The sequence below is a fragment of the Rhea americana genome, unplaced genomic scaffold (assembly GCF_003343005.1).
Source record: "Rhea americana isolate MKP2758 unplaced genomic scaffold, rheAme1 scaffold_18, whole genome shotgun sequence".
Lineage (NCBI taxonomy): Eukaryota > Metazoa > Chordata > Aves > Rheiformes > Rheidae > Rhea > Rhea americana.
Window position 1 is genome coordinate 6,108,671 of NW_028185927.1, and position 24,414 is coordinate 6,133,084.

At 39.2% G+C, this 24,414-nt stretch overlaps 1 protein-coding gene across 6 annotated transcripts in view; it reads right to left on the reverse strand.

The window, feature by feature from the left end:
* SLC25A21 (solute carrier family 25 member 21) overlaps positions 1-24,414 on the reverse strand; it is a 242,065-nt gene that overhangs the window by 210,485 nt on the left and 7,166 nt on the right. Inside the window, exon 2 of one of the 6 annotated variants that reach the window (XM_085301712.1) lies at positions 371-486. The exons of the other annotated variants lie outside the window; for them this stretch is intronic. Coding sequence (XP_085157838.1) covers positions 371-404 — 34 coding nt within the window. The 5' untranslated portion in view covers positions 405-486. The remainder of the gene's footprint in view (positions 1-370; positions 487-24,414) is intronic. 6 annotated transcript variants of the gene reach the window in all.

Here is a 24,414-nt window from a genome sequence, read left to right on the forward strand (position 1 = left end):
TAGGCTGTTTTACCACATTAGGTGGTGCCTAGATCCTCAGGAGTAAGAGATACAAATCTCATCCTCTGCATTTTGACTCCCCTGTTCTGTTGCTTGTAAATAAAAGTGCCTAATTCAAAGATAGGGAATTCTGCTATCAAAGCATAGCACTAGCTTACTTTGTGGCTACGGGCCCTTCGTTGTCAGTGAGTTACAGAGCAAATAATTGGTATCAGGTATTTGAAGAAGAGACTCCCTGACTTCAGCTGTGTATAGGATGCCTGCTCTGGGCAGTGGGGGAGGAAGACTCTCCTAAGCGCCCACAGTGCTGCTAAGCTTGCCAGTGTCTCACCACCCCCAAAGGAATAGGTGACAGAAGTTGTCTTCTCACCGTGCAAGGGGACACAGCTGCACATACTGACCATCCCAATTCAGTTTAATCTCTGGTGTGGCTAAGGGGAGCACCTCTGGTCCTCACGTAAGTGAAATCACATCCTTTGATAACTTCTGTGGGGACCCAAAAGACCAAGGGTGAACTTCATAAAGCAGAGAAAATAGGTCGTTAACTAAAATGTGCAATTCCGGCATTTYCCCCTTTATACACCACACGTGTGACCTGAAATGGTCCCAGTTCTCCAGTTTTAGCTCTGATTCAACATGTGGCATACCAGCCAAGATAGTAGTGACCGTTAAAGCTCACCCCTCTATAATATTATTAATCAGCCTCTTTGTTCCTCAGTTAAATCCCAAACGTACGTATATGCAGACAGGAATATATTACAAAAGCCTGAAGGAATGGAAATAGCTTGGGATTTCAGCAACATAAATTAGCAAGTTCTAAGCTCCCGCAAGGCTGTTGGGAACAGCTCAAAAGTGCTGTGCCAAAGCTTCAACATATGCAGAGCTCTCCTGGTGCTTTGCATTGCTCCTGGTGCTGCAGCTACAGCTGCCTCTGAAGAGTTCTGCATCCCTTGTGACCGCTGAGCAGTGCAGAAGTCCAACTCCATTTTCCTCCRTACTCTCACTTCTCCACAGGAATCAACTGTCCTCATTTTTCCCCTGAAGGGAAAAGGAGAAATGGAAAGAAGGGAGCTGAGAAAGACACTGAGCATCCAGGAGATGCACATGGAGAGCCAGAAGCAGAAAGAGAAGAACATATGGAGAGAGTAAAAGGTAGAGCACAGATTATCTCAGTGTTGAAAAGCTACTGTCAGTTCATGAAGGAACAGAAAGGTGAACCAAAAGAAACTTGTCTACCAGACAGCTTACGTGACACTCTTGTCAAAAGCCTTACGGTCTTTCAGATGGCCTTGAAAAATGTTTTAGGGTAAAAAAAAACCAGTTTTCATACTGTATGCCCCTCCTAAAACAACCTTATTTTTCTTTTTCTCTCACCACTGTCTAATGTCCGATTCCAACTGGCTGGGCAAATGCTAAAACAGCCACAAAGTCAAACAGCAGTCGAACTAGCGACAGAACCCAGAAAGCCCAATTTCCAGTCCTCTGCATTTATTATTAGACAAGTCTCCTTAGTCAAATAAGCAATGTAAAGGAATGTGAACAAACTGTTCCTTCTYCATCATTTGTTCGTTATGTGCAAGGACACCTAACCACTGCTGTCACCAGCTGCTCGTGGCTGGTCAAATTCAATAACGAACCGTTTGATAGTTCTCTTGTGGGGAAAATAAAAGTGCCCAAATTGCATGGATTCCATGCTACTGCACTTATTTATTGTTTTTTTWAAAAATCAGATTTTTACCAAAAACAAGCATGGAATAAGCAACCCATAATTTGCTTTCCCTTGCTTGAGTTTGATGATATGAACTGAAACACAAATAACCTCTATAAACCTTGCTTCTCTGGCATCACAACCACAACAACATCATTACTTCAAACGCAGGTTTGTATTTCAAACTTCTCTCAAGAGAGAACCCAAAAGCTTAAAACATGGGTAAATATTCTYCTGCCAAGTCTATTCCTTCCTATTCTGTACCACTTCTGGGCAAGGACGAAAGACAGCTAATTTTCAAAATTAAACAAAGCAAAATATTTGATCAGTTTGTTTCAGTTTCTTCTGGCATTGCTATCTTGTGGGTACTAYAGCAAGCCACGAGAAATAAATAAAAGGTAGCTGAACAGTTCAGCCACTGTAGGTGAGTATTTTTTCCAGTCCAGTGAGGTTAGTACGTCTTTTAATTCACAAATTTTTATGACTAGGACTGTATTYGGTTACTGCGCTTGCTATACATTCATACAGCTGTCTTACTACTAGAACAGGAATTAGTTCTCTGCGACGGAAAGAAGAGGCCGAGAGGAGCTGTAACCAGCAGGAAAGGTCGCTGCAGGAGGGCGGCGCGCGCGCAGGCGCCGCAGCCCGGGGTGCGACGGCCGCTTCCCTCCGGAACCAAGCACGACGAAACATTTCAAACCCTTCCCGAATTCCGCATGCGGCGAAGACAGACCCGTGCGTGCTACTCTGTCCAGCTGTCTAAGCGAATCTTCAGACCCACACGATCTTGAATTTCAAGGCTACCCAARCATCAAAAATAAAATAGGAAAAATCAGAATTTTTCAGATTAATTTTTGCTTTTWTGTTGGTTTGTTTTTATTAAAGGTTGGCAAATGAGACGTGCAGTGCTCTGCTCAGAGCAGAATCAAGGCAGTAAACAGTGGAAAACTAGGGAAAAAAGTTAGTCCTCTATCAACTTTGCCTCTTGCTTTAACTAATTCATGTAAAACCAGAGGAAGGAATCATAGAATCACAGAATGCTGCTGCACATTGCAATTATTGCTGCACATCACGGGAAATCGTACTCAGCGTAGCAAGCTCTGCTCATCCTTTATGCCGTTACTGCTAGGCAGAACATTTTAGCAGAAGCACCTCCAGGCTGAAGCATGCATTTCAGCTGTCATACTTTGCATTAACCTCAACATGACACTGTCAATATCCATAACTTCCATTTCTTTCATATGCTTTTCTAAATGTCAAATCCAAATACAGCAACAGGTTTAAATGCACTGGTAACCACAGTTTTATTGTAACTGCCTTATAAATCATGTTATAGCTAATTAATCTAATTAACAGTCCTATGTCTCAGATAYGTTACAGGAAAAGACTAAATCAATTCAGCCTTTAAGAAACCACTAATGTGTCTCAGACACCAATGCTGCATTCGCTGAACGTTCATTGAATATCAACCTGCTGTGAAAATATTACCATACCTGCTGCTTTTATGGGGTTGGATTTTGCTTGCCTTTTTTTTCCTAAAGGAAGTTTAGCAACACAGAAGTTAATGCTTTAAACTAAAGATACTTAGCAAAAGGCTTAACATTTCAAAAGATAACTAATTAAGCTGGTAAAATGAATCTCTTAAGTTTTAAAATTCACAGGCTCACGATTTAGGATTTTTCTGTTGTATACTGTTTTATCTCTCCAAATTAAAAGACTGTTATGCAAATAAAACTACACTGAAGTCACTTGAAACTTGTTCTGAAAAGTCTCACGATTTCAGAAGATATATAAAGAGTATTTTGAAGCAGAGCTGAGTTTCTAATGAGTTAATGTAAAAAACCTCATGCAAAAGCAATCCGCATCAAAGCTAGCAGGCTGTACCCTGACAGTCATCCATCAAACCAAGAGTCCCCTTAATAAATGCCAATTATAGGGCAAATATGCACAAACGCGGATAGCATAAGCCATGGGATCATTTCCTTCCGAGAAAATTAGTGACCAACAAAACACCCATGCAGTGTAAACTACCAGCCTGCCCTACAGCAACACTCGCTCCTGACCGGAATACTAACTACTACTATTAGTTCACTCCTTTTTATTTTATTTTATTTTGTACTTTTGCAAGGGTTCAGAACCACACCGAATTTTGTTTGGGGTTATACAAATTCCTTCACAATTTGTATAGAAGTCTAACATAACTTTTTAAAAGCCATGACATGCCTATAATGTATACAGAGTCTCTGACTTCCGCCGTAAGCGAGCCTTTTTCCTAACTTAATCATACTCAAATTTCACCCTTTTTAAAGATCCTGATTCAAAAATGTTCACTCATTCTCCACAGTCCACAAATTTATACCATCTCTTCCTGTGGTATTATATGTGCATAAATTAAAAAAGAATGGTCTTGTACAAGGCCTAGAAACTTAACGTTCAAAGACCTGCCCCCCCCCAATTAAATTTAGCTTATCAAGGAAAATGTTCAATACAAAATATATATTCTTATAAAATTATCTAGTTGTGTATGGATAAGGTATTTTGAATTTGAGCAGAGTTATCACCCCCAAATCTAAAACAAAGGGTAATACATCAGTTTAAAGTAAAACAAAACATATTAATATATCTTCTGGGTCGTTACGTTTGCCATGCATCTGATKCCTTTCAGCCTCTTTTGCCAGCACCTTCGGCACATCTCACCTGACCACAGTATGCAACATYTTTGTTCTCCCAAGAGCAGATTTTTTAAGATTCATTATATCCAAAGTGCAATATACTGAGAAGTAGCACATTTTCTCACGTGGAACGTCAGAGGCCCCTACCTTGCGGTAACAGTTAAGGCCCAAGAAAAAAGAAACATCATGCTAATAAGACAAAGCAGCTTTCCAAAAAGAAATACTTAATACTAGTGTCACGACAGATAGAATTAATTTCTTAGACGAAAACACTCACATTTGCTGTATTCGTACAACTGGACTGGAGAACGCTGCGTTAGTCCTAGTCTGATGTCTTACCTAATTGACCTCTAAAATGACATCTTCCATCACACAGGCCGGCCCGTGCTACGTTCATTTATTTCCATCTTGCCCGAAATTATGATGAATGGTCTGAGCTCCATTCAATTACCGAAAATGTGCAAAGGAACAGGAACAATGAGGCTGGCAAAGCGCTCCGCATTCTTCGGAACAATTTGGGCTAATTAGCATCAACTTCTCCCCCATTCATCATAGCCCTTTAGAAATATAAACAAACTGTCAGCTCTAACCTAACAAACAGATCACTGAGCTACTTAACACAAATTATTCTTACATGAAAAGCTCCTTCTCAGGCAATATTCTCCTCTAGGGCATCTGGGAAGCTGAGCTATTAAAATTGAAGACATATGTTTCAGTCAAACTTCACTCCCAGATTGCAGCGATCGCTGTTGTGACAGTTTTCTGTCAGCACACCGCTGCTGGCGACGCACTACGCGTTTAAACGCAGTGATGCAGCAGCAGACTTAAACGATGCAGGTTTGCTTCCAACAACAGCAACACCAAGCAATTAGCATTTTACACCTTAAAAAAAAAATGGAGCTCTTAAAATGACCACTTGGGTAGAACCCAAATCTCAGGTTTCATCTTAGGGGGAGTTTTGTGAAATTCCAGATCTTGCGCGTTCTCTCTGCCGCGCGGAAGGCAGCAGCTACAACGCCAGCTGGGGCATCAGCGTAGCGGCTCGGGTCCGGCTGAAACAGCAGCAACGCTCTCCAGAGCCCGGAGAGCAGGGCTGCCGGCCCTGGGCTCCAGCTCAAACCTCCCCACRCGCGCCACAAACCAGGGGACAGCTCTTTGAGCTAAAGGAGAGCAGGGGGATTCACCACGCTGAATTCTTCCTTAATGGTGCTACCACTGTGCTGCTGCCAAAGTCAAAACAATACAGAAATATTCGCTTCTCCAAAATGCAGAAGTAACTAAATTTGTCCTCCAGCCCATATGTGACTAAGAACCTTTGTGCTCAAGTGAAGACATGTTTCATCACTTCAGTAAAATAGTTCAATATTTTGTGGAAGGAAGATATAAATGATGTCCTGGACTTTCCTGACTCGCAGCTATTTGCAGTTCTGTGCATAAGCATGCATAAGCCTTTCCAGGTAAGGATGTCAGAACTGCAAAGTCAAAGGATGTGCTCTGTTTTCTAGAAGCATGCCCACCGGTAAATACAGTCTGGGAACTCTGGAGATATCCCMAATAATCAGTGGTGAGAAGCTATTTCCTAACTAGGATGGGTTTTCATTTGAATCTACAGAAGAAAGTTCCTGCTTATTGCTTCAGTTCCCTTAAGGCAGTGAAAAACACAGCTGGAACTTGGCGAGTTAAAAAGGGGAGACTTCCTCGTCATGTCTCCTTCGACTTCCTGCACTTCTCTGCTTTGCTATTTCTTCCTGGCTCTATTTTTGTCAGAACCACTTGTAGCATGTCATAGTTTTCTTTTTCTCAGTCTTTTCCTTCTGCAAAGATTAATGCAACAGAGCAGTAGCAGCTTTGTGGCCTACGTACATAAGCAGGAGTTTAATTTTGTTTCATCTTTGGTTGAGAGAAGGAAACGGAATCTTCCTCAGATTTCCTGATCTTACCCTCACTTCTGGCTCCACATACAAGTGTTTTTCTCCCCTTGGATATAAAGCTTCCTAGGCCTGGAAACACGAGTCCCAGCTGCTGACCAGAACAGTTGCAGATACGAGGCCCTCAGGACACTGCTGCCATGGTGCACTTCCCCAGCAGCCGGCAGATCACCTTGCTGAAGCGACACCGCTAGAGCAAGATCCCATTTCTCACTTCCAAAGAAAAGGATCTTCCACGAAGACCCAGTGGCCATTAGGAAAAGGGTTTTATGCCTTCGCACTCACCAGAAAGGCTGTGTCCTGGAAGGGTCATGCAAACAAATTTGAGACTTGAAAATGAGGACCTAGGCAAAGGCTCACATCTAACTTGTCTGAARTAACATCCCAGCTAAGGGCTTCAGTGATGCACAGAACTGGTGATGTAGTTCATGTTTATCGAGAGAGAATTAAAAGAGTTTTAAGGGGAAAGAACTAAAAAACTTACTTTAGATGTCATGAGCATGAACTGATAGCTCAGAGACACGAGTCAAAAATTTAAGTTGGACAGAAACACTTGAGGTTTGAAGTAAAGAGATTCAGGTGGCAGCACAAACAATACTTGAACTCATGTTTGTAGATAAGACTGYTCAGAAGTTAAGTGTAGAAACACAGGACTCCCTCTCCTCCTTCCCCTCAACCTCTCCAAAAAGGGGCCTGTTGGGAATCTCAAAGGGCTGAAGGCAAAGAATAAATTGAAAAGATTCACCTTTGGCCACACGAAAAGACAAAAAACATCCTGAGGAAGAGAATCTGAAGAGTAAAACCACAAAACCCAACAGGGGAAATAAGAGTTCAAGGTAGCAAGGTTAAGCTCTGACAGGTGAAGGAGGAAAAAAAAAAAAAAAAACTTTGGGTAGATGAGTAATAAGCATTTTAAGAAAATCAATGCAGTCTTAAGAGTAAAACCACAAAACCCAACAGGGGAAATAAGAGTTCAAGGTAGCAAGGTTAAGCTCTGACAGGTGAGGAGGAAAAAAAAAAAAAAAAAACTTTGGGTAGATGAGTAATAAGCATTTTAAGAAAATCAATGCAGTCTTAAGGTGACTCATTCGAAACTACACTTCAGAAAGCACTTCAGCTGCTACCTAAAACCAGAAAAACTTAAGTCTCATTAAATACACTAAGCTGGTGGAAAAGTATACTGATGTGCACACCCTCAAAACCCTCTCAACACAATGAGTTTGTCCCCACCTCATTTTTGGATCACACAAAGMCCCTGAAGGGCTTGACTTGGCAGGCATTTTAAGAATATACCCTGTCAGGATCATAACAAAAGTGCAGCTTCAGTGGAAGAGTTGTAGAAGGACACAAGATTCCCAGTACCTTAAAACAGAAAACTCTAGTGCAGAAGAAGTTATGACATTCAAGTGCAGCTTAGTGTGAAATGCAAGTCTTAAGACTGTACTCTGCTCCTTACATTTTTGTTGCCACTGTCCACTTGAAAAAAAAAGCGTGACCAACATTGCTCTAGAAATGGGCATGGAACTAGAACCAGAAAGGGACAGAGGGGCACCGAACCCCTCTTGGGTAGTAGAGGAAAAACTGAAGGTACACAGCTGAAGCAAGGAGAAAGTCACTGGAAGTGCCAGGAGTTTTCCCTGCACTGTGGAAAAGATTTTCTAAGATGTGAGATATTTTATACAGAAAGTTACAAAAGGGGACATCAACGCGTGTGTTTTGCTAGGTTCTGAGAAGATGAAAAACATAGTATGCTAACTAGATACCAAGGTGCATGTTCCAGTTCAGCAATTTCATGCATGAACCAAGAAGAAAAGATGTTTTTCATATCTGCATGTAAACAGAACATCTAATACGCATGAACACACAGATTGCATCTTCAAAGTTTCAATTGTTGTCTTAACAGCTACAAAATTGTCCTTATTTTTAAGGAGCTACACACATGTGAACATAACTGCCTTAGAGCCAACTAAAATAAATACCAGTTACTTTCTGAAGTGTCTCCATGTTTCAGCATAGCTCTATAAAAATCTAGTGCCAGTTTGGACGCATCTTCACTATTATACAGCAAGTATGCAACATATGAAGATTAGTTTCTTATTTACGGCTGGTTTTTGTCTTTCCTTGCAGTTTCAAGTGTTTTCTGTTGGTTCAGAGATTTTCTTCTTGCCTGGTTGCAAAGGCACAGCATCAGYAGAAGCAGACAGGAAACAAGCGTTGTTGCTCTCTGGAGGATGATTAAGCACGTCTGCAGAAGCTCCCCGATGTTCCCACAAACAAGCTCTTATGTAGCAACATATGACTTCAAAGATATTTTCTCTGACTAGTGAAGAGACTTCATGGAATAATATAGACTAATGTTACCATAAACGCCGTGGATCATGAAATAATAGTATAAAACAAAAAGCACAATGAATGAAGTAAATTTTTAGATACTTAAAACACTATAGCAACTGCTCCTCAATTACATTCTTCAAAATTCATCTTCTTCATTAAAGGGTTCAGGTTCTGCAGTCTCTTGTTTATATGCAAACAGAGCATATTCCATGTTTCTTGGAACATCACCGATAATATTTTGAGATGAGTCCAGATCAAGTTTAAACAAAAGTATTCCAAATGACTTTGGTAGATTGCTTCAGTGAAGAAAGAAGGATGTGTCCCTCTTCTCAGTTTTGCCCAGGTCAGAATTTCTTTTAACTTTAGAAAATTAAAAAGAAAGAAAAAAGGTCCCCTGACATTTCCCTTGTACTGGATCTTCCCACCACATACCATCATTAGATTGGTTAGCACAGTATGGATAGGTTAGAATCATTCAGTATTGCAAAATTTTTGTCTTTTGCAAAATATATGTTCATTATAGGACGCTAAGATTTTCTGCTTTGTTCTCTAATAATTTTAAACAAAATTCTGAATAATTTTATGGCAAGAATTTTAGGCCTACAGTAGAGAAGTTTTACATCCACAGAAGGAGAAAACTAACTAGTTAGGATAGGCTGTAATATCCTTTAATTTCTCAACTAATAAACAAAACACGTGGAACAGAGCACTTTAGGGTAAGATCATCCTAGTTTTAATTTATATTTTTGATGTTGTTGTTTAATAGCAACAACACCACATACATATTAAGTTCTCAAGATACTTTCCTTTCATCTGAGTGAAAGTTTTTGAGAAGGTGGTGGAGAAAAGCAGACTCCCCAGTTAGCTGCACCATCACCAGCCTCGGCCCCCAGCACAGACTCCAGCAGAACATCTTGTACGCTCTGAAAGTTTGAGAGCAGCAAGCCTGATTTCTGTGAATCATATTCTGTATTTTATTCTTGCATAATGTGGACAAATGCTTAGCATTCTGTGCATGAAAACATTGCCCACATGCATAAAACTGTACACAGATTCAAGTATCTTGAAATAAATATATTTTGGATGATCTACTATTTCCCCTTAGCTGACATTTTACTGTATTGGTGCATGCTTGCGTGGTTAAGAGAGGAAGTTCCCTCTGTGTGGGGTTGCTCAGTCACACAAACTAGAATTAAGATAACTTAACAGGCCATTTTCCTGGCCAGACAGGATCATTCCTTCTAGCATCTTTTCTAATACGCTGTTAAACAACCCATGTGCTAAGACTTTCACCCCTTCCTGGCTTCACAGCCTGTGCATCTCACTGCTAGAAAGCAGTTACTTTTCTAAAGTCATTCTTTTGAACATCACGTTTCATGCTTCAACTCCTCTTCCTATCCTTAAGTGTATTACTACTCCACAACCAATTACGATGAAGTGCCAAAGAGCCAAAACAGACACRGTCGGGATTATGGTAGCAACAGATATTGAAAGGTATCATTATGCATATAATGATGCATCTGCTGTAAAAAGCTGAACGAAACTCCTTTCATTCACATTAACAGTGAGAGCTGAAGCTAGCTACTGTTATCAGATGGTACTGGGTATGATTTTGATTTCAGTTCTTCCTCCTAAGTGACTTCAAGGAAGTTGTATGAAAGTAAGTGCAAACTGTTGGTGAGAAATTAAGTGAATGAGTTGCAATGATATTGTTCTTTWAACACCAGGAAACCACTTCACAAAAGCAAGAATTGCAACTCTAAAACCTATATTTAAGAAAATTTATTTGTACTGTAACAGCTTTAAAGAAAAAGAAAGCAATCTTAGAACGGAACTGGTGAGAAAAATGAAGACATCTTTCATGGAATTAAGCACAAAGCTTCAAAGACAAATATGTTCATGTAAATGGCAGAAGGTAAACAAACACCAACTTATATGGCCATTTAAGTCTAAAGGTCTAATAAGAGAGACTAATTGCTTGGTTTAATAGCATACAAACTGTGCTTCCTGAAGACCAACTTTTCCTCTCCTGAGTTGCTGGAGAACGGGGAATTCAGATCAAGGTCTATGCATATAATATAATGTGGAGAAATCATAAAATAGATCTTAACATAGATTATTTTCCCATCATTTCTTAGGTGTGGCTTAGTACAGACCTTAATACCTTAACCAGGATAAAAGTTAAAGAACCCTAAATTTGTACACCCTTCTAAGCTAATGAGCAGATCCAGAACTGAAAATCTCCCTTCCACGTCGCATGAGCCTCAGAAGGCAACAGATGGATGCAGTGTAGTTAACAGAAGCATTAGAGAAGCAAAAAGAAAAAAGAAAAAAAAAGAAAAAGAAAAAGCCAAAGCATTCCTGCTTTTTGGAGAGGAACTGCAGAGTTGCCAAAAACAGAGGTCAGGAACAGAAAACTGACAGCTTATGCAAATGCTTTCCAGGCTATGAAAGTCATGATTCCCAGGGTAGTTCAGTTCCCTAGCTAGGACTACACAGATTGAACAAGCATAATTTTTTTGAAAAGCCACGGGTGGGGAGGCAGGCCATGGGCCAACTTTTGCACTAAAGTCACTTTTATTTGCATTTTTWAAAAAATAAAACAAAATACCTATCACTCAGAATGGAAGCAGGGAAGATGGGCTCCAGCCAAAGTCTGTTTACAATTCCACCCCAGCTGACAGATGTTCTCTGAACAAGAGAAATTCCTTCTCATGCACTAAAAGGCTGATCTAATGCCCACTGAAGGAAAAGGGTGCCTTCCCATTAAATTCAAGTAAGTGCTGCATCAAATCAGGATGTCAGATGATTCAGTGGATGTTAATTCCTAAAATCTCAGTTTCTATGCAAGTTATTTACTCAAATGGACCTTCAACTTGGTGCATCCATAGGAAAAGTTATATACCCTAAGAAATTTAGTTTTAGCTTCTAATCCAACAACTGGATATTAACAGATCTCTCCATGTATGTGGATATTCCTTTAAGGGATAAGGAAGCCACCTCGGATAATGAATGCTGGTTAATAATTAATTGCCTTAACCAATTAGCAGTAGTTAAAAATATGTAGATATATAGGAACTTTAGGTGTTTGGGGCATTAAACACTAGTCAAAGGAAGGTATTTACTTTTGTTTTGATTTTCAGGTTGACCTTTCTATAAAGCATTGGGGGCATTCAAGGCATATCCATCTTCTGTTGCCTCATGTATGCCTTTCAYTTTAAATTCTGGCATGCAAGCAGTTTTGAAACTCTGAAAATGGTCACTAAGCAGCCATGATAATCTCCTTACACAAGAAGGGGAGAAAAAAGTGCTATTTCCAAAGTCACTGGARTGCAAAATTACAGACCACTGGCAAGAAAAATACTCCTGAGACAAAGGATGAGAGCAGGACCTCCAGCCACCAGTATCAGTGCTTTAAGTTCTAATACCATACAGAACTGAAGCGGATTAGGCAGAGGATAACGCTATCGAAGCCTCAGCCTCAAATGGAAGTAACTATTACCAGCCTGCAGAAGGACCCCAAACACAAGCGACCAGTTAGGTCCTCAGTTCTTCTTCTGCACAGTGTGTACGTCCATCTGCAGAGTGTGTATACATCCACCCCACTAGCCACAATTCAGTGGAAGCTTTCTTCAGAAATGTTCAACTTTAGTTGATGTAATGGTCACAGACCAAATTCATTGCCGTTTAGGTTTACACTGTTTTCAGGAACATCATTTTAGAAAAACCCAGAAGGAAGGACAACACAGTTTACCTCAAGTTGCTTTACTGCCTATTTTCATGGCTCTACAGTAATAAGCCTGTTTCAGGACACAACTGAAGAAGTTGTYATTAAATCTGAGGAGTGGAATTAGACGCATCAGTATTTATTCTTGCTTTAAAAGAATAAAGATAGTGACTTTACCTGCAAGCCAACAGATAACCAAATCAATAGATAACCAAAATACAACACCAAGGCAAGGAAACAGATTCCCTCCCTTGATGACAAGAGAGGGCTCTCAATGCTAAGCTATAGCAGGACAACCATAGGAAGGAAGTTTGTTCATTCCCTTCTGTTCAAAGTGGCCAGCTTTGCATAATTAAAGGTCCACTGGATGAAAGACTACATGCTCTGGTCTAGCAGAAGAGGCACTGCGAGAGGCAGGAAGTCTGGATTATAGTCTCASTTCTCAGGAAAACATGCAACGCAAATTGAAACTTCCTTGCTTGCTAGTAGGTTCTGCACYTTTCTCCACTTTTAATCCTTTTAGACAGAGGTATTCAATATGGGAGACTGAGAGCAGTGTCCTTAACAGTGGACATCACACTCCTCCACATAGGGAGTAAGGCAAATTTTGAGTTTTCACAGGGAGAGAAGGAGCCAAATCCAAGTCTGTCTCATCACAGTTGAGCAATCCAACACTGGAGAGCAAGGCAATGAAGTGGGACAGAACTGGGAGAAACAATCCTTCTTTCCATCATGGTTTATACAAAGCCTTATCTGATGAAGCTGTACTAAACATCTGCTGAATGGAGCCCTGCAGAGTAGACAGGACATCTACACCGTTGATCCTAATACGGCTTAGACATGAGTAAACCTACAAACRGAACAATTATACTTAGGAAATCTGATTATTTAAAACTGATCTCAAATAAGAACAAAATAACTTTCTGGAGTACAAAAATGAGGAGCCTGATTTAAAAAACACAAATTTAAATCCCAAAGGACTGTAGCCCTCAGTTTGGTTCAAGAATGTTTACATCTAATGTTTCAACCAAGGAGTTCTTTTTTGTTTTTAAATATATGCATATCTTTCACATCCAGGCAGGTAAGTGTTAAAAGCAATGGGAAAACAATAGGAGGTTGAAGTACACGATGCAATAAGAATGTTTAGCATGCCCTGACACTCCAAATTTTTCCCCCCTTCAGGCATCTAATTGTTTGCTTTTCCTCCTACATGCAATAATGAAGTGAACTACAATCAAAGTGTGATGACAAATGGTCCCAGGGTTTGCATTCTTCAGAATATATTGGCATTTGTAAACCAAAAGGAAAAAGAGAAAAAAGAAAGATAGATGTAATCAACCACCCTCATACAAGAGTAGGATCTAGAAGAATATGTTGGCAAAATCTTCAAACCACATTAAGCACTAATTTGAAAGAATGTTTGAAAGGAAAAAGCAATGCATCTAATACCAGTTTATTTGTGTAACAACAACTAAAAACTGAACTCACTAGACATATTTTGAAAGATGGAAGCAATTAAAATACATTAGTGATCTAAGCAGGCACAGTATTTTAAAAAGAAAAGAATTTTAAACAATCAAGGTTACATACATCCACATTTTGTTGACTAATCCTCACCTTCCCTCAATTTACTAATATTCAGTACTTACATTACACAGAAATGTTGCATCTGTGCTTACAGAAATTCACAGAAATTAAGTGCATAGGGATACATTTGTTTGTGGAGTGAGTGATATATTCTCATACAAGAAAGTCCACAGCAGCAGCAGGACAGGAATTGTTCTGACATGCAAGATTCAAACTTGGACATTTCCATGCAAAACCAACATATAGTTTCAAATACAGAATACCCACATTTTCAGGTTAAACATTAAATATTCTAATCTAACAAATCAATCAAAATGGGCAAAGTATGCCAAAAGAACATGCTGCTTTGAGTCTTCTTCCTTGTAAAATCCTGACCAGAAGGAAGGACGACCAAGTATGAAAGTGGGCTGAGCAAAAATACTTTTGCTGAAGCCCAACTCATATGGTCATATGTAATTTGCTCCACTACTTTTACTTATTGCTCTACATCACTGAAGACATCTGGCAAAGAAAGCAGAATGAATAAAGTTCAAAAACATAATGGGGCAAGCTAGTAATTATTTAGGGCTGAGGCACAAAAAATTTACTATTGGGAGAATGCCAGCTACATTTTACTTCGTTGCAACACAACTCCCCAAAATAGAATAAAGATGATCTGTACACAGTAGGACCCAACAGTCCTCATATTCAGTGAAATATAGACTATGTTCAGATGTGTGGAATTGCATTCACCTGCATCCACAAGAGTTAGTCTYTACCCTTGTCTTCAATAAGGCCTTTAAAATACACTATTTAAATTAATGTAGCACTTCAAAACTTCCAGAAACTAACATTCTCTCCTACAAAATACAATTAAGTTGTTCCAAARTCCAAGCACAAACTGTTAAAATCTGGTCATCTTTAGACATACGCTTTTGACCTGCTACAGCGTAAGCTATCGCAAACGTGCACATACTTCAGCAAATGCTGGAATAAGTCCTCGTAACATGATACTGCCTCTCCTCCTTYGCATGCTTTGATGAGCAGCAAAATTATCAGCGTTCATGGAGCAGCAGCATGAGCATACACGAGCACAAGCAAAATGAGCAGTCCATGCCCAACAGCTACCCTTTCTAGTTTTCTGAAAACAGAGCCATCACTGCAGTGGTTACAGCTGCTCTCGGTCCTGAGGACTTGATGTGCAGCAAGACTGACCATAGCTAAGTCGGACAGAGCTGGGGAGCTCCCGACCGATTTTCAGGTTCCTTGTTTTACAGAAGGAAAAGTTCTGATTCATCACATWCAGTGGGAACTGCTTTGAACTACATGAGCTATACAATATTTAAGAGGCCATGTTAATTAATGCTTTTTTAAATTTGGTGTRGTTAGTGCCTATTAGTCACTAGTGTGAAAACCTGGGGGGGGGGGGAATCAAAATTTTAAATTAAGATACAGTATCACCTGCAGATAATACACAGGAGTTTAACACAAAAGACAAAGATGTAATGCTTTCATAGCGGTAGAGTATTTAAAAGTCAGGAAAATGGTGGCAGTTACCTGAGGAAAAAGCTTCAGTATTGATTAAAAACTTAAACAGTAAACCAAAACGGTAAACCACTGAAAACAGAACAGTCTACTTCAAAATCATCTTTGATACTACGGGCAAAGACAGATTTAAACACATGCAAGCAGCCCCATCATGATATATTCTACATGATTTATGTTTTAAGAATAGTGATACATCTTGCTACTTAATGGTCTGGAGCCAGTTTTCAGGAAATTCCTGCCTCAGAGGAAGAGAAAGTAAAGTAAAATAAGAGTTGGAAAGGCTACAGAGAATCAAGACTAGAAAATATGATGTCACCTTTTAAATATCAATCTAATTTATTAAGGTACATAAACTGCAGACAGACCTTCAGTTGTAAATACAGCTACAACCATTAAAGAAACAAACGGACAGTATATGCAGAACATAAATGTATCATACTTGGCCCCTTCCAAGCCCATTTCACATATTTCTGGCTCTTCAAATGCCTTAAGTGTCAAAGGCTCACTTGTAGAATAAAATAGAGAAGATCTGGTAGCAATACAGGCTCTACAAYATGTAGATGAAGGATTATCTTCTTGAAGCTGCCATTGTCAGTGAAGTTTCAAGAGGAATGAAGAATTAAATATGCATACACTGCTGGCATTATCTTTTCATACTGTATACCTCTTCAGATTTCCCAAAATATTTAGTTTTATTCCTCACATGATTTAGCAGGTGTTTCATTGAATTTTCCTAAAAGCTGTATTTCAGAATCACTAGAACATCCCAGTTTGAATAACTCTTCCACATTCTTGCTTGCTGAATAGAAACGTACAGTCAAACAAACCAARCGCAAAATTATTGGAGAGGAGGAAAACAAATCAAGGAGGAAACTAGAGGGTTAAAATAAATGCATTTCAATAACATCAAGCAAAGACATCCGTCACCTGCAAGGCTCCATTAGTAAAAGAATCCAAAAGCATTTACTTATATAGTTAACCCCATAAAACAAAAACAAGCAAGCCACGATAAGCAGYGAGTGCAGCTTAGATCTCCAAGCGTCCCCACGCAAGCAGACAGCTGGAGGGTGAGGGCATCGGAGACCGCAGGAGGAGCTCAGGTAGGCACTGCGTCCGCAGGTGCGGACCAGCTGCCGAGCTCAGCARCTGGCAGCTTTCCACATGCAAGGCCAGAGCTTCAGATGTCAGGACACACTGCTCTGGTTCTGCGGAGAATGCATTTAAGATAGGAATCTTCCAAATACAGAACTTGTTTTTTATTGAAGGCAGGGAGCTTTTGCCCAGTCTTCTATATCACTAATAACAAATGTTATTCCTGAAACCAGTATCACATTTTCTGTGTGTTTACAACTTAGTAAGAAAGTTCATAACATCCAGGCTATGAACGTTTCAAAATCCAAAGTTACTCATTTTCACTTGGAACCAAAGACAATATTTTATGAAATAAAATTAGCAGATTTATAATATTGTGTTATATATTAGATCTTTSCAGTTAATAGCATGTTCTCCTGCGATACTTACAAATTGGTCTTTAACTACTTGCAGYAGATTATTGATTGCAATATTTTTGTCAAAATACAGATACTTATCTTCCTACGGAAAAGACTGCACATAGCAAACCTCTCTGCATGTTTASGCTTCCGTCTGCACTCGTGAATTCACCAACAACACAGCAGCCTGAGCGGTCTAAGAAACAAGCCTGCATTTCCACTCAACTACTATTCACTTTGCTTTTGTTGTCTCCAATCCAGACAGCGAAGAGGCACAACACTGCCATCTCCATTTTAAAYACCGAAGTACAAGCATCACAGGCAAAAAGATTACTGAATACAGGCTTCCAAAACTTACATGAGCAAGTTTGGAGGAATACCACCAGGCAGAAGAAGCTGAACAGAGCAGCGTGCATGGGAACGACACCAAAATTAACAGCCTCAGAGCCTGGGGGGAGTAGAGCAGGTGAGCTGGCGATGCCAACTCCTTCACATCTCCAGCTTCAGCCCTGCCCTCAAGTGACTGGCACCAGACAGGCTAGAGACKTTTCTTCTCAAGCGTTTCTGTGCTTCAGCTCATCTGACAGTGCTGCAGAACAATAAAACCACAGTAATGTTTTTTCTAGTGGTGGACTTGAGCTCTGGGATGCATAAGGAGACCAGCAACTCAACCACCATTGCTGCAATCTGATGTGTTTTCACATATACACTCAAGTGGGTTATGTACCGAGAAAAGAGCAATATAGAACCAGAAAGCTATTCCTCAAACCCTGAATTTAGTTCTGTATTAGCACATGTTCAGCGTACTAGTACTACAACAGAAAATTACCAAGTTCTTTCCTAGAAAGCAGCTTCTTTCCCCTTTTGATCTTCAGACAAAGCAGAGCAAAGCCCTTTATTTGAATATATTTCCATTTAATCACATTTAAGAGTTCAGGTTACCCTAGAACCAGCTCGTACAAGTGACAATATGGAAGGTGACAAGCAACATCATTATTTACCACAAGGAGCAAGCGAATTGCATTGCTGACATTTGTTAAGCTTTGGGTGAAGTACCAAGCTGAAGCATTCCTGGCACGCAGTGCAGTCTGGTAACACAGGTAAGCAGTCTAACGAGAGAGCTGCTACCAAAACCTGCTTCCCCTACCCCCCAGGGCATTTATGCCACAAGACTATTAGACTGAATACAAATTGGGTTTCCAGACATACAACCCCAGATCATTTAATAGAAGGACAATGTAGCCTGGTCCAAAATATGACAGTATCAGTGTGATTTTACAAATCTAGCTTTGGTTAAGGAAAAGTAAATTCTAAATAATATTTGCTTAAGTGTACAGTAATTTCATGTTCTGCTCTAGAATTGTTACTATACCAAGAATATTGCATTCATGAAAGAATTCAGAAAATASAAGGCCAGAGATGCAATAGTCTTAATCATGCAGCAACAGTAAGGAATTGGTTAAGGTTTGTCACAGATGCCAAAAACACAAGCCAAGGTAAATGAAGCAGACTACATGATGGTAAAACAGAGTAGCTCTCCTATTCTCCTGCAACAACGGAAGTATGAATTTATTTGTTGGTTTGAAAATGTGGTTTTATCTAAAAGTCTAGGAGTCTCACTTTTCCAAAATAGGTTTATTTTGTACTTCTGTGCACCATACAGCTGTTTTCATTAAAGGCAATACATCTGATGCAGCAATACCTGATAATAGGATGCACATTTTAAAATTCAGGCAAGGTGCCCAAAAAATCTGAACTCTATGAGCTGTACAGCCTGTCTCAGAATCAAATTATTGCACCATCTAGACAATTATACTTTACACTCTTGAGTTTAATATAAACAATTAATTGGCTACCGCAAAAGCCCKTTCCTTTAGGAGAGAAATTAAAAGGTTTTTTTAAGGATAGCAAACTCTCCAACATTTTAGCCTAATGTCCAAATTTGATATTCCCATCTGCATTGTCTTTCATAGGATTTCATAGCTGTAACTTAGATTGCCTCAGCTCTACAAATAATTTTTACTACAAAGTAGCCATTTGTAGTAGAGTTGGGATCTTTGATGGTCATCTGGTCCAATCCATCCCCAGCTATGAAGCTTGATTACACTGATCAATGCTCTCTCTATGCATTACTCTTATTATTTTATAACACTGTGGGTAAGACTGAATCCTTATACTTGCATAGGGTTTCCACATTGGTCATACAGAACTAAACAACTAAGTAATATAGCTTATCACAAAAAAAATACTTCTGTGATTAAATATTGATTAATCTTTAATTTGAAAGTCCAACTCATTTAAGTAGTCCTCAATCAGCAAAATAATTTTAAACTAAAATTTTGCTTGTAATTTTTTTTTTTTTTTTTTTTTGCGAATGCTTTTGCCTTGCAAATTTCTCCAGGTATTTTTTTAAAAAGTTAATATTCTCCCATTTTAACTCACTGTTTCTATAAGCAGCATGTGATAATCACCTTGTGCAGGTTTTCCTGAAAATTAAGGTAAAAATTTGCTCTAGAGTCGTTATAGCTTTTTCTCTTCAAAACGGTTTTATCAATCGCTGTCTTGTACATTAAAATAATGTTCTTGAGTTTTAGGAATGAAAACCTGAATCATTACGTTACCAGTCCCCATTCTCTTCCCATAGACTTCGAGACAGTTGCAGTTATATATAAGGCCCATTTTATTCAAATACTTCATACGCTTTTAGGCACTCAGTTTTAGACACTCAAATTAGAAAAGTTCCATTTCAAAATTATTTGCCTCCATACATTAGGGATAATACAGCTGAGGTGCTACAATGCTTAGAAAGCAGCTGCCCGTCTCCAGCAGGACRGGTCGGAGAGCCTTAGCTCTCAATGAAACAGGTAAGAGCTCTGTCCCTCCACACATTAAACAAGGCACCTACAGCTAGCAAACACGTTGACACGCCGGATACTGTGGGAGACCTGACACAGATTTAATACAGTTCAGAGATATCAGGGACACAATAACTTCCATTGAAATCAATGGAATTGAGATACCCGATTAGTTTTGCAGCTCTGCCCCTGGGTATCTCCATACCCCTAGAACAGAGGAATGCCGATTCTCTTGAAAGTAGACATTTAAATTTAAATTCAATTTAAAATCATTGCTTATTTTTCCAGAAAATTTTGCTAACCAACAGGACCACTGCATGTACAGCCACTCTCTCCCCTGTTGAATCTGCACCTCTGTGCAAGAGTAAGTGCAAGACAAGTCCCCAGAAAAAAAGAACTAACCCTGTTATGCAGCCCAGTGAAAGACTTCCTTGGAAAATAGGGTTTTCTTGGTTCCAGAGACTGCTTACGCATTTTCAACTATAGAACAAAGCGTGCAAGAGCACTGTGAGCAAGGACTGGAGTCTGACAAACAGCTCCTTGCTGGTCTGCAGACTAAACCAAGGAGGGCCCCGATTCTTTCACTCTTATCTCCGGGATCTCTCACGTCTGTTCCAAATTGTTCCCTAAGCTGCGGGCGCCTCGGTTCTGCTCAGGCAGAATGCAGGCAGTCTAAATCTCACCCTTAGCCAAAACGATTTACATTACAAGCTTAAATACTGAAGTGTTTACAAAAACAATTAGCAAACGCATAAATAATAAAATATGTTCAGATTTCACAAACAGTTCAACCATAATACAAAGCGCAACACAAAAGAGATTTATTCCTCTGTCTGAACTTAATTTCCTAACTGGAGTCTGTAGTCAAAATAAAGACTAAGCAAGCCACCTCCACCCCAGTTGTGCTAAATAAGGTTCCAGCCCTACCGATGTCCTACTGGAAAGGGGACTCGTGCAATGCTGTTCTCTCTCTCAAAGTTTTCACCATCTCTGATCAACTGCAGTGTTTTTCTAAAGGACCCTACCCTCACTCAGTGTACAGAACGCGTACTCCGAGTCCAAGTTATAGCAGCATGTTGTCTTTGGGATCTGCTGTTCACTAACTGTCCCTAGTTGCTAGAAATATTTGAAATTTAGGCAAATATTACAGAAAAAAAGCTGATATCAAAGATTAAAGTTTAAAATACAGCATAATACCTATATATTATAAGCATAACAAACTCTTGGGCTTAGTGAAAACAAAAGAAGTCGCATTTATACACCACTTCAGGAACTCATGATATGGGTCACATTTTCTTTTAATTCATGAATTAATGGATGTTGTCCTATCTTCTATGCAAAACTTCAGTTAACTTTTAGGAAGTGTTTGCCATTACTTTCCAGAGGTATAAGCTAAAATCCAAGTCTTAACTCAGGAAGAAAAGCACAAACAATCTTTGCTTATAGGAGTGGCAGCCAATAGGCACCACACTCTTTCCATCTCTAGATTCTTGCTCTGCGCAAACGTTACTGCTCAGGGCTAATTCACCTTTGTCCATCTATGATCCCCCACCAGCTAGGAGCTCTAGAAGAACAAGATAAAATAAAAACTTTTTTCAGCAACAGGACAAGGTCTCTTCCTTGACATATGGCTTTTATGCCAGTTTTGACCCAACATCCACTCTTCTAGGAAAGAGAGCACTCCAACTGCTGGAAAACAAATTAAAGTTTTTCCAGGAGAAGACTACACCGGTTTTAACCCAGCAGACCTCAGTGAGATTACTCAAAGATGCCAGTCTCTCTGTATCTGCTGCCTAACCTGAAGAAGGACTGCTCAGCACACACGATCTCCAGCTCCTCCGAGAACCCGACAAGCCACATTTCACAGCACTGGCACAACCACCACGAAAGACTGAGCAGTAAAAGGCTGTCCCACAGAAATGTTCACATGGGATCCGGGCAAAGGGCATTTGCAAGCCAAGCACCAAGCATTCAGTTAATGTTGTTTCAGCGCAACCTTTGCAATCTGAAAAGTCTATCCTGCCAGCAGAATAGTAATTAGGAAAAAAAAATAGTAGCAACAAAAATAGTTATATAACTATTAACAAGCTACTTCAGTTGTGATTACAGATGGCAGAATGCCAGCAACTCGGTACTTTCTGTTTATCTAAGCAAACACATTAGAAGCAATGTGTTGCATATGTAAGTCACTTCAGTCTTTTGAAGATCACCATTTTTTAATCTGTGGATCAATGCACAGCTATACATTTTCAACAGAACAATTTTGATAATTATTGCATGTTGAAATATTGAAGAAGTCACCCCATGTCACATATAAAACCACCATATGCTTTTACACAAGGATGTCAACCACAGTTAAAGAGAAACCATTACTTAGTCATTAAAAAGCAGAAAGCGACRGAGATACTAGCTACTGTATGTCCTTTTATGCAGTCTTCAAATGATACTACAACGTAAGTTCTACCATAGTCTTCTACTAAGCTTTTGGGAAAGGTATAAATGATTCGGTAAATTTGCATCTGAATTCAAGAAACTTTATAATAGCCTGTTTCCTATTTAGCCCTCCAGCCAGAAACAATATTTTCATTTGTAAACATGCTGTTTCCTAATCAGACATTGTGCTTTTAAGGGTTGTCCCCAAATATAAAATATATAGTTCTATATTTTAAAAACAAAGTAAAGCACTGTGTTTTCAACATAAATCATTCAATACTTTCTGTATCCCTCCACAGTTTAACATATAAGGAAAGATTTTAAGGAAAATTTAATCTTGTGTCCAAATATAACTTTACTTTAAGCATGAGGTCATCTAAACATCTGTCTCCAATATATCCCTAGGGATTTAAATCAAAAGTCTGCTAAACATGTACAATCATTTCGAAAATAAATAACAGAACAAATTTAGTCTTGATTATGATTATCATGCTTTTTAAGAGGAAACATTTATTCTAATAAGAAAAGTCTGAACTAATTTAAACTTCATGGGCATTAACTTAGAGGAGTTTCATACTCTAAATAAGACATTTCTTTCCATTTAGTCTAGTCTTTAACAATATTCATTGTTTAATATTTGGAGAAAAACAGCCCCATATGCTTTCTTCTTCCCCTTTACAGATGTCTAATCAATAATGCTATTTTTTCTTCTCTTAAATAATAATTTTGCCTTTCTGAAAAACTATAATTTTTTCCTGACAAATCAACAACATAGATTGAGTTTCTTTTTTTTTTTTTAAAAAAAAGGCTTTTTATCGTCTACGATAGCCATCATTTCATCACCTCACCTTACACTAAGGAAGGATATGCCAGGCAAAATAAATAAATAAATAAATAAATAAAATAAAAAATTGCATTTTGATGTCTGTTTTCTTTACAGTTTAGAAAAAACAGAGTAGAGGCTGTTTTAAGCAAGGTCTCATTCTGCAGGCAGCATTCCAGATTTGCTATTTAAAACTTTATGAACAGATATAATGACTAAGTGGCAGCTGTGGCTCCCCTGSTTAATTCAGCAGCCCTAATCCCATCCAGAATCCTAATCCCATTTAGGAGAAAGGGAAGGATGCATTCATCCACATAACACAATGCTATCTCAGAAAGCCAACTGCTTTGGCTCCAATACCACAGACCGTGGGGGAAAGCAAAGAGCAGGACTGTGAAGACTCCAAGCTCCCATGTTCTTCCCCAAAAAATGCTTTTCCTGCTCAAAATATTGCTGCTTGCCATGTTTAAGCATCCTCTTCCCGAGGAAGAGCTGCTCCAGTGGGGAGCTGTAGTACAGTTCTTAGGTTCCTACCTAAAGAACAGCTATTCCACTGTATCCAGTGGATATTCCACTGTTAACACAGTATTTAGAATACGCAGCATGAACGATTTAAGGACTCTTGCTAGCTCCATTAGGCGAGTCTTTGAGAAAACCAGATACTGTGCTGATACTTGTCAGCTTTTACCAACAGGTCAGCGTTCAGGAAAACAAATTCTAACAGTCTATAAGAAGCTTGGTGATTTGTTTTCTACCGGTCTTCACAAGTTCAACACATCTGCATCTAGCAGGAGATGCAAGGCATCAGTGCAAGCCCGAAGAGAACATATATCTATGTAGCCTAAAAAAAAAGGCTACTATAGTATCACCAGCCTCAAGTATCCAGAACTTATGACTCAAGTCTCCAAATCATCAAAAAATTATGAGAACCATCTTTAAAGTCTGCTTGCTTTTTAGGTTTTTAAAGCCTTTGATATTAAAGCCATGTTTTCAAGCCTTAATGCTATAACACTCTGAGCAAGATTTTTGTAAACTAAGAAGTTTCACATTAATGATGTAGCTCCAGAGGCTGCAAGATGCTTAAGTATCATTAAAACCATAATAAAGGGCTAAAATTGGTTAGTGTCTAAGATTATGGCCGTTAGAACCATCATTCATGCATTTAACATCCCATCTATGTTYTACTGAGTTCAGCATGCTGTTAGGAGTCAGATGAAAAAAAGCTGAGAAATCTTTACTGTGTTCCAAATGCATACTCATTCTGAAAGCCATAATGCTCATTATATATTAGACTGTAAGTGTTGATAACAGAAATGTAAGACCTAGCACT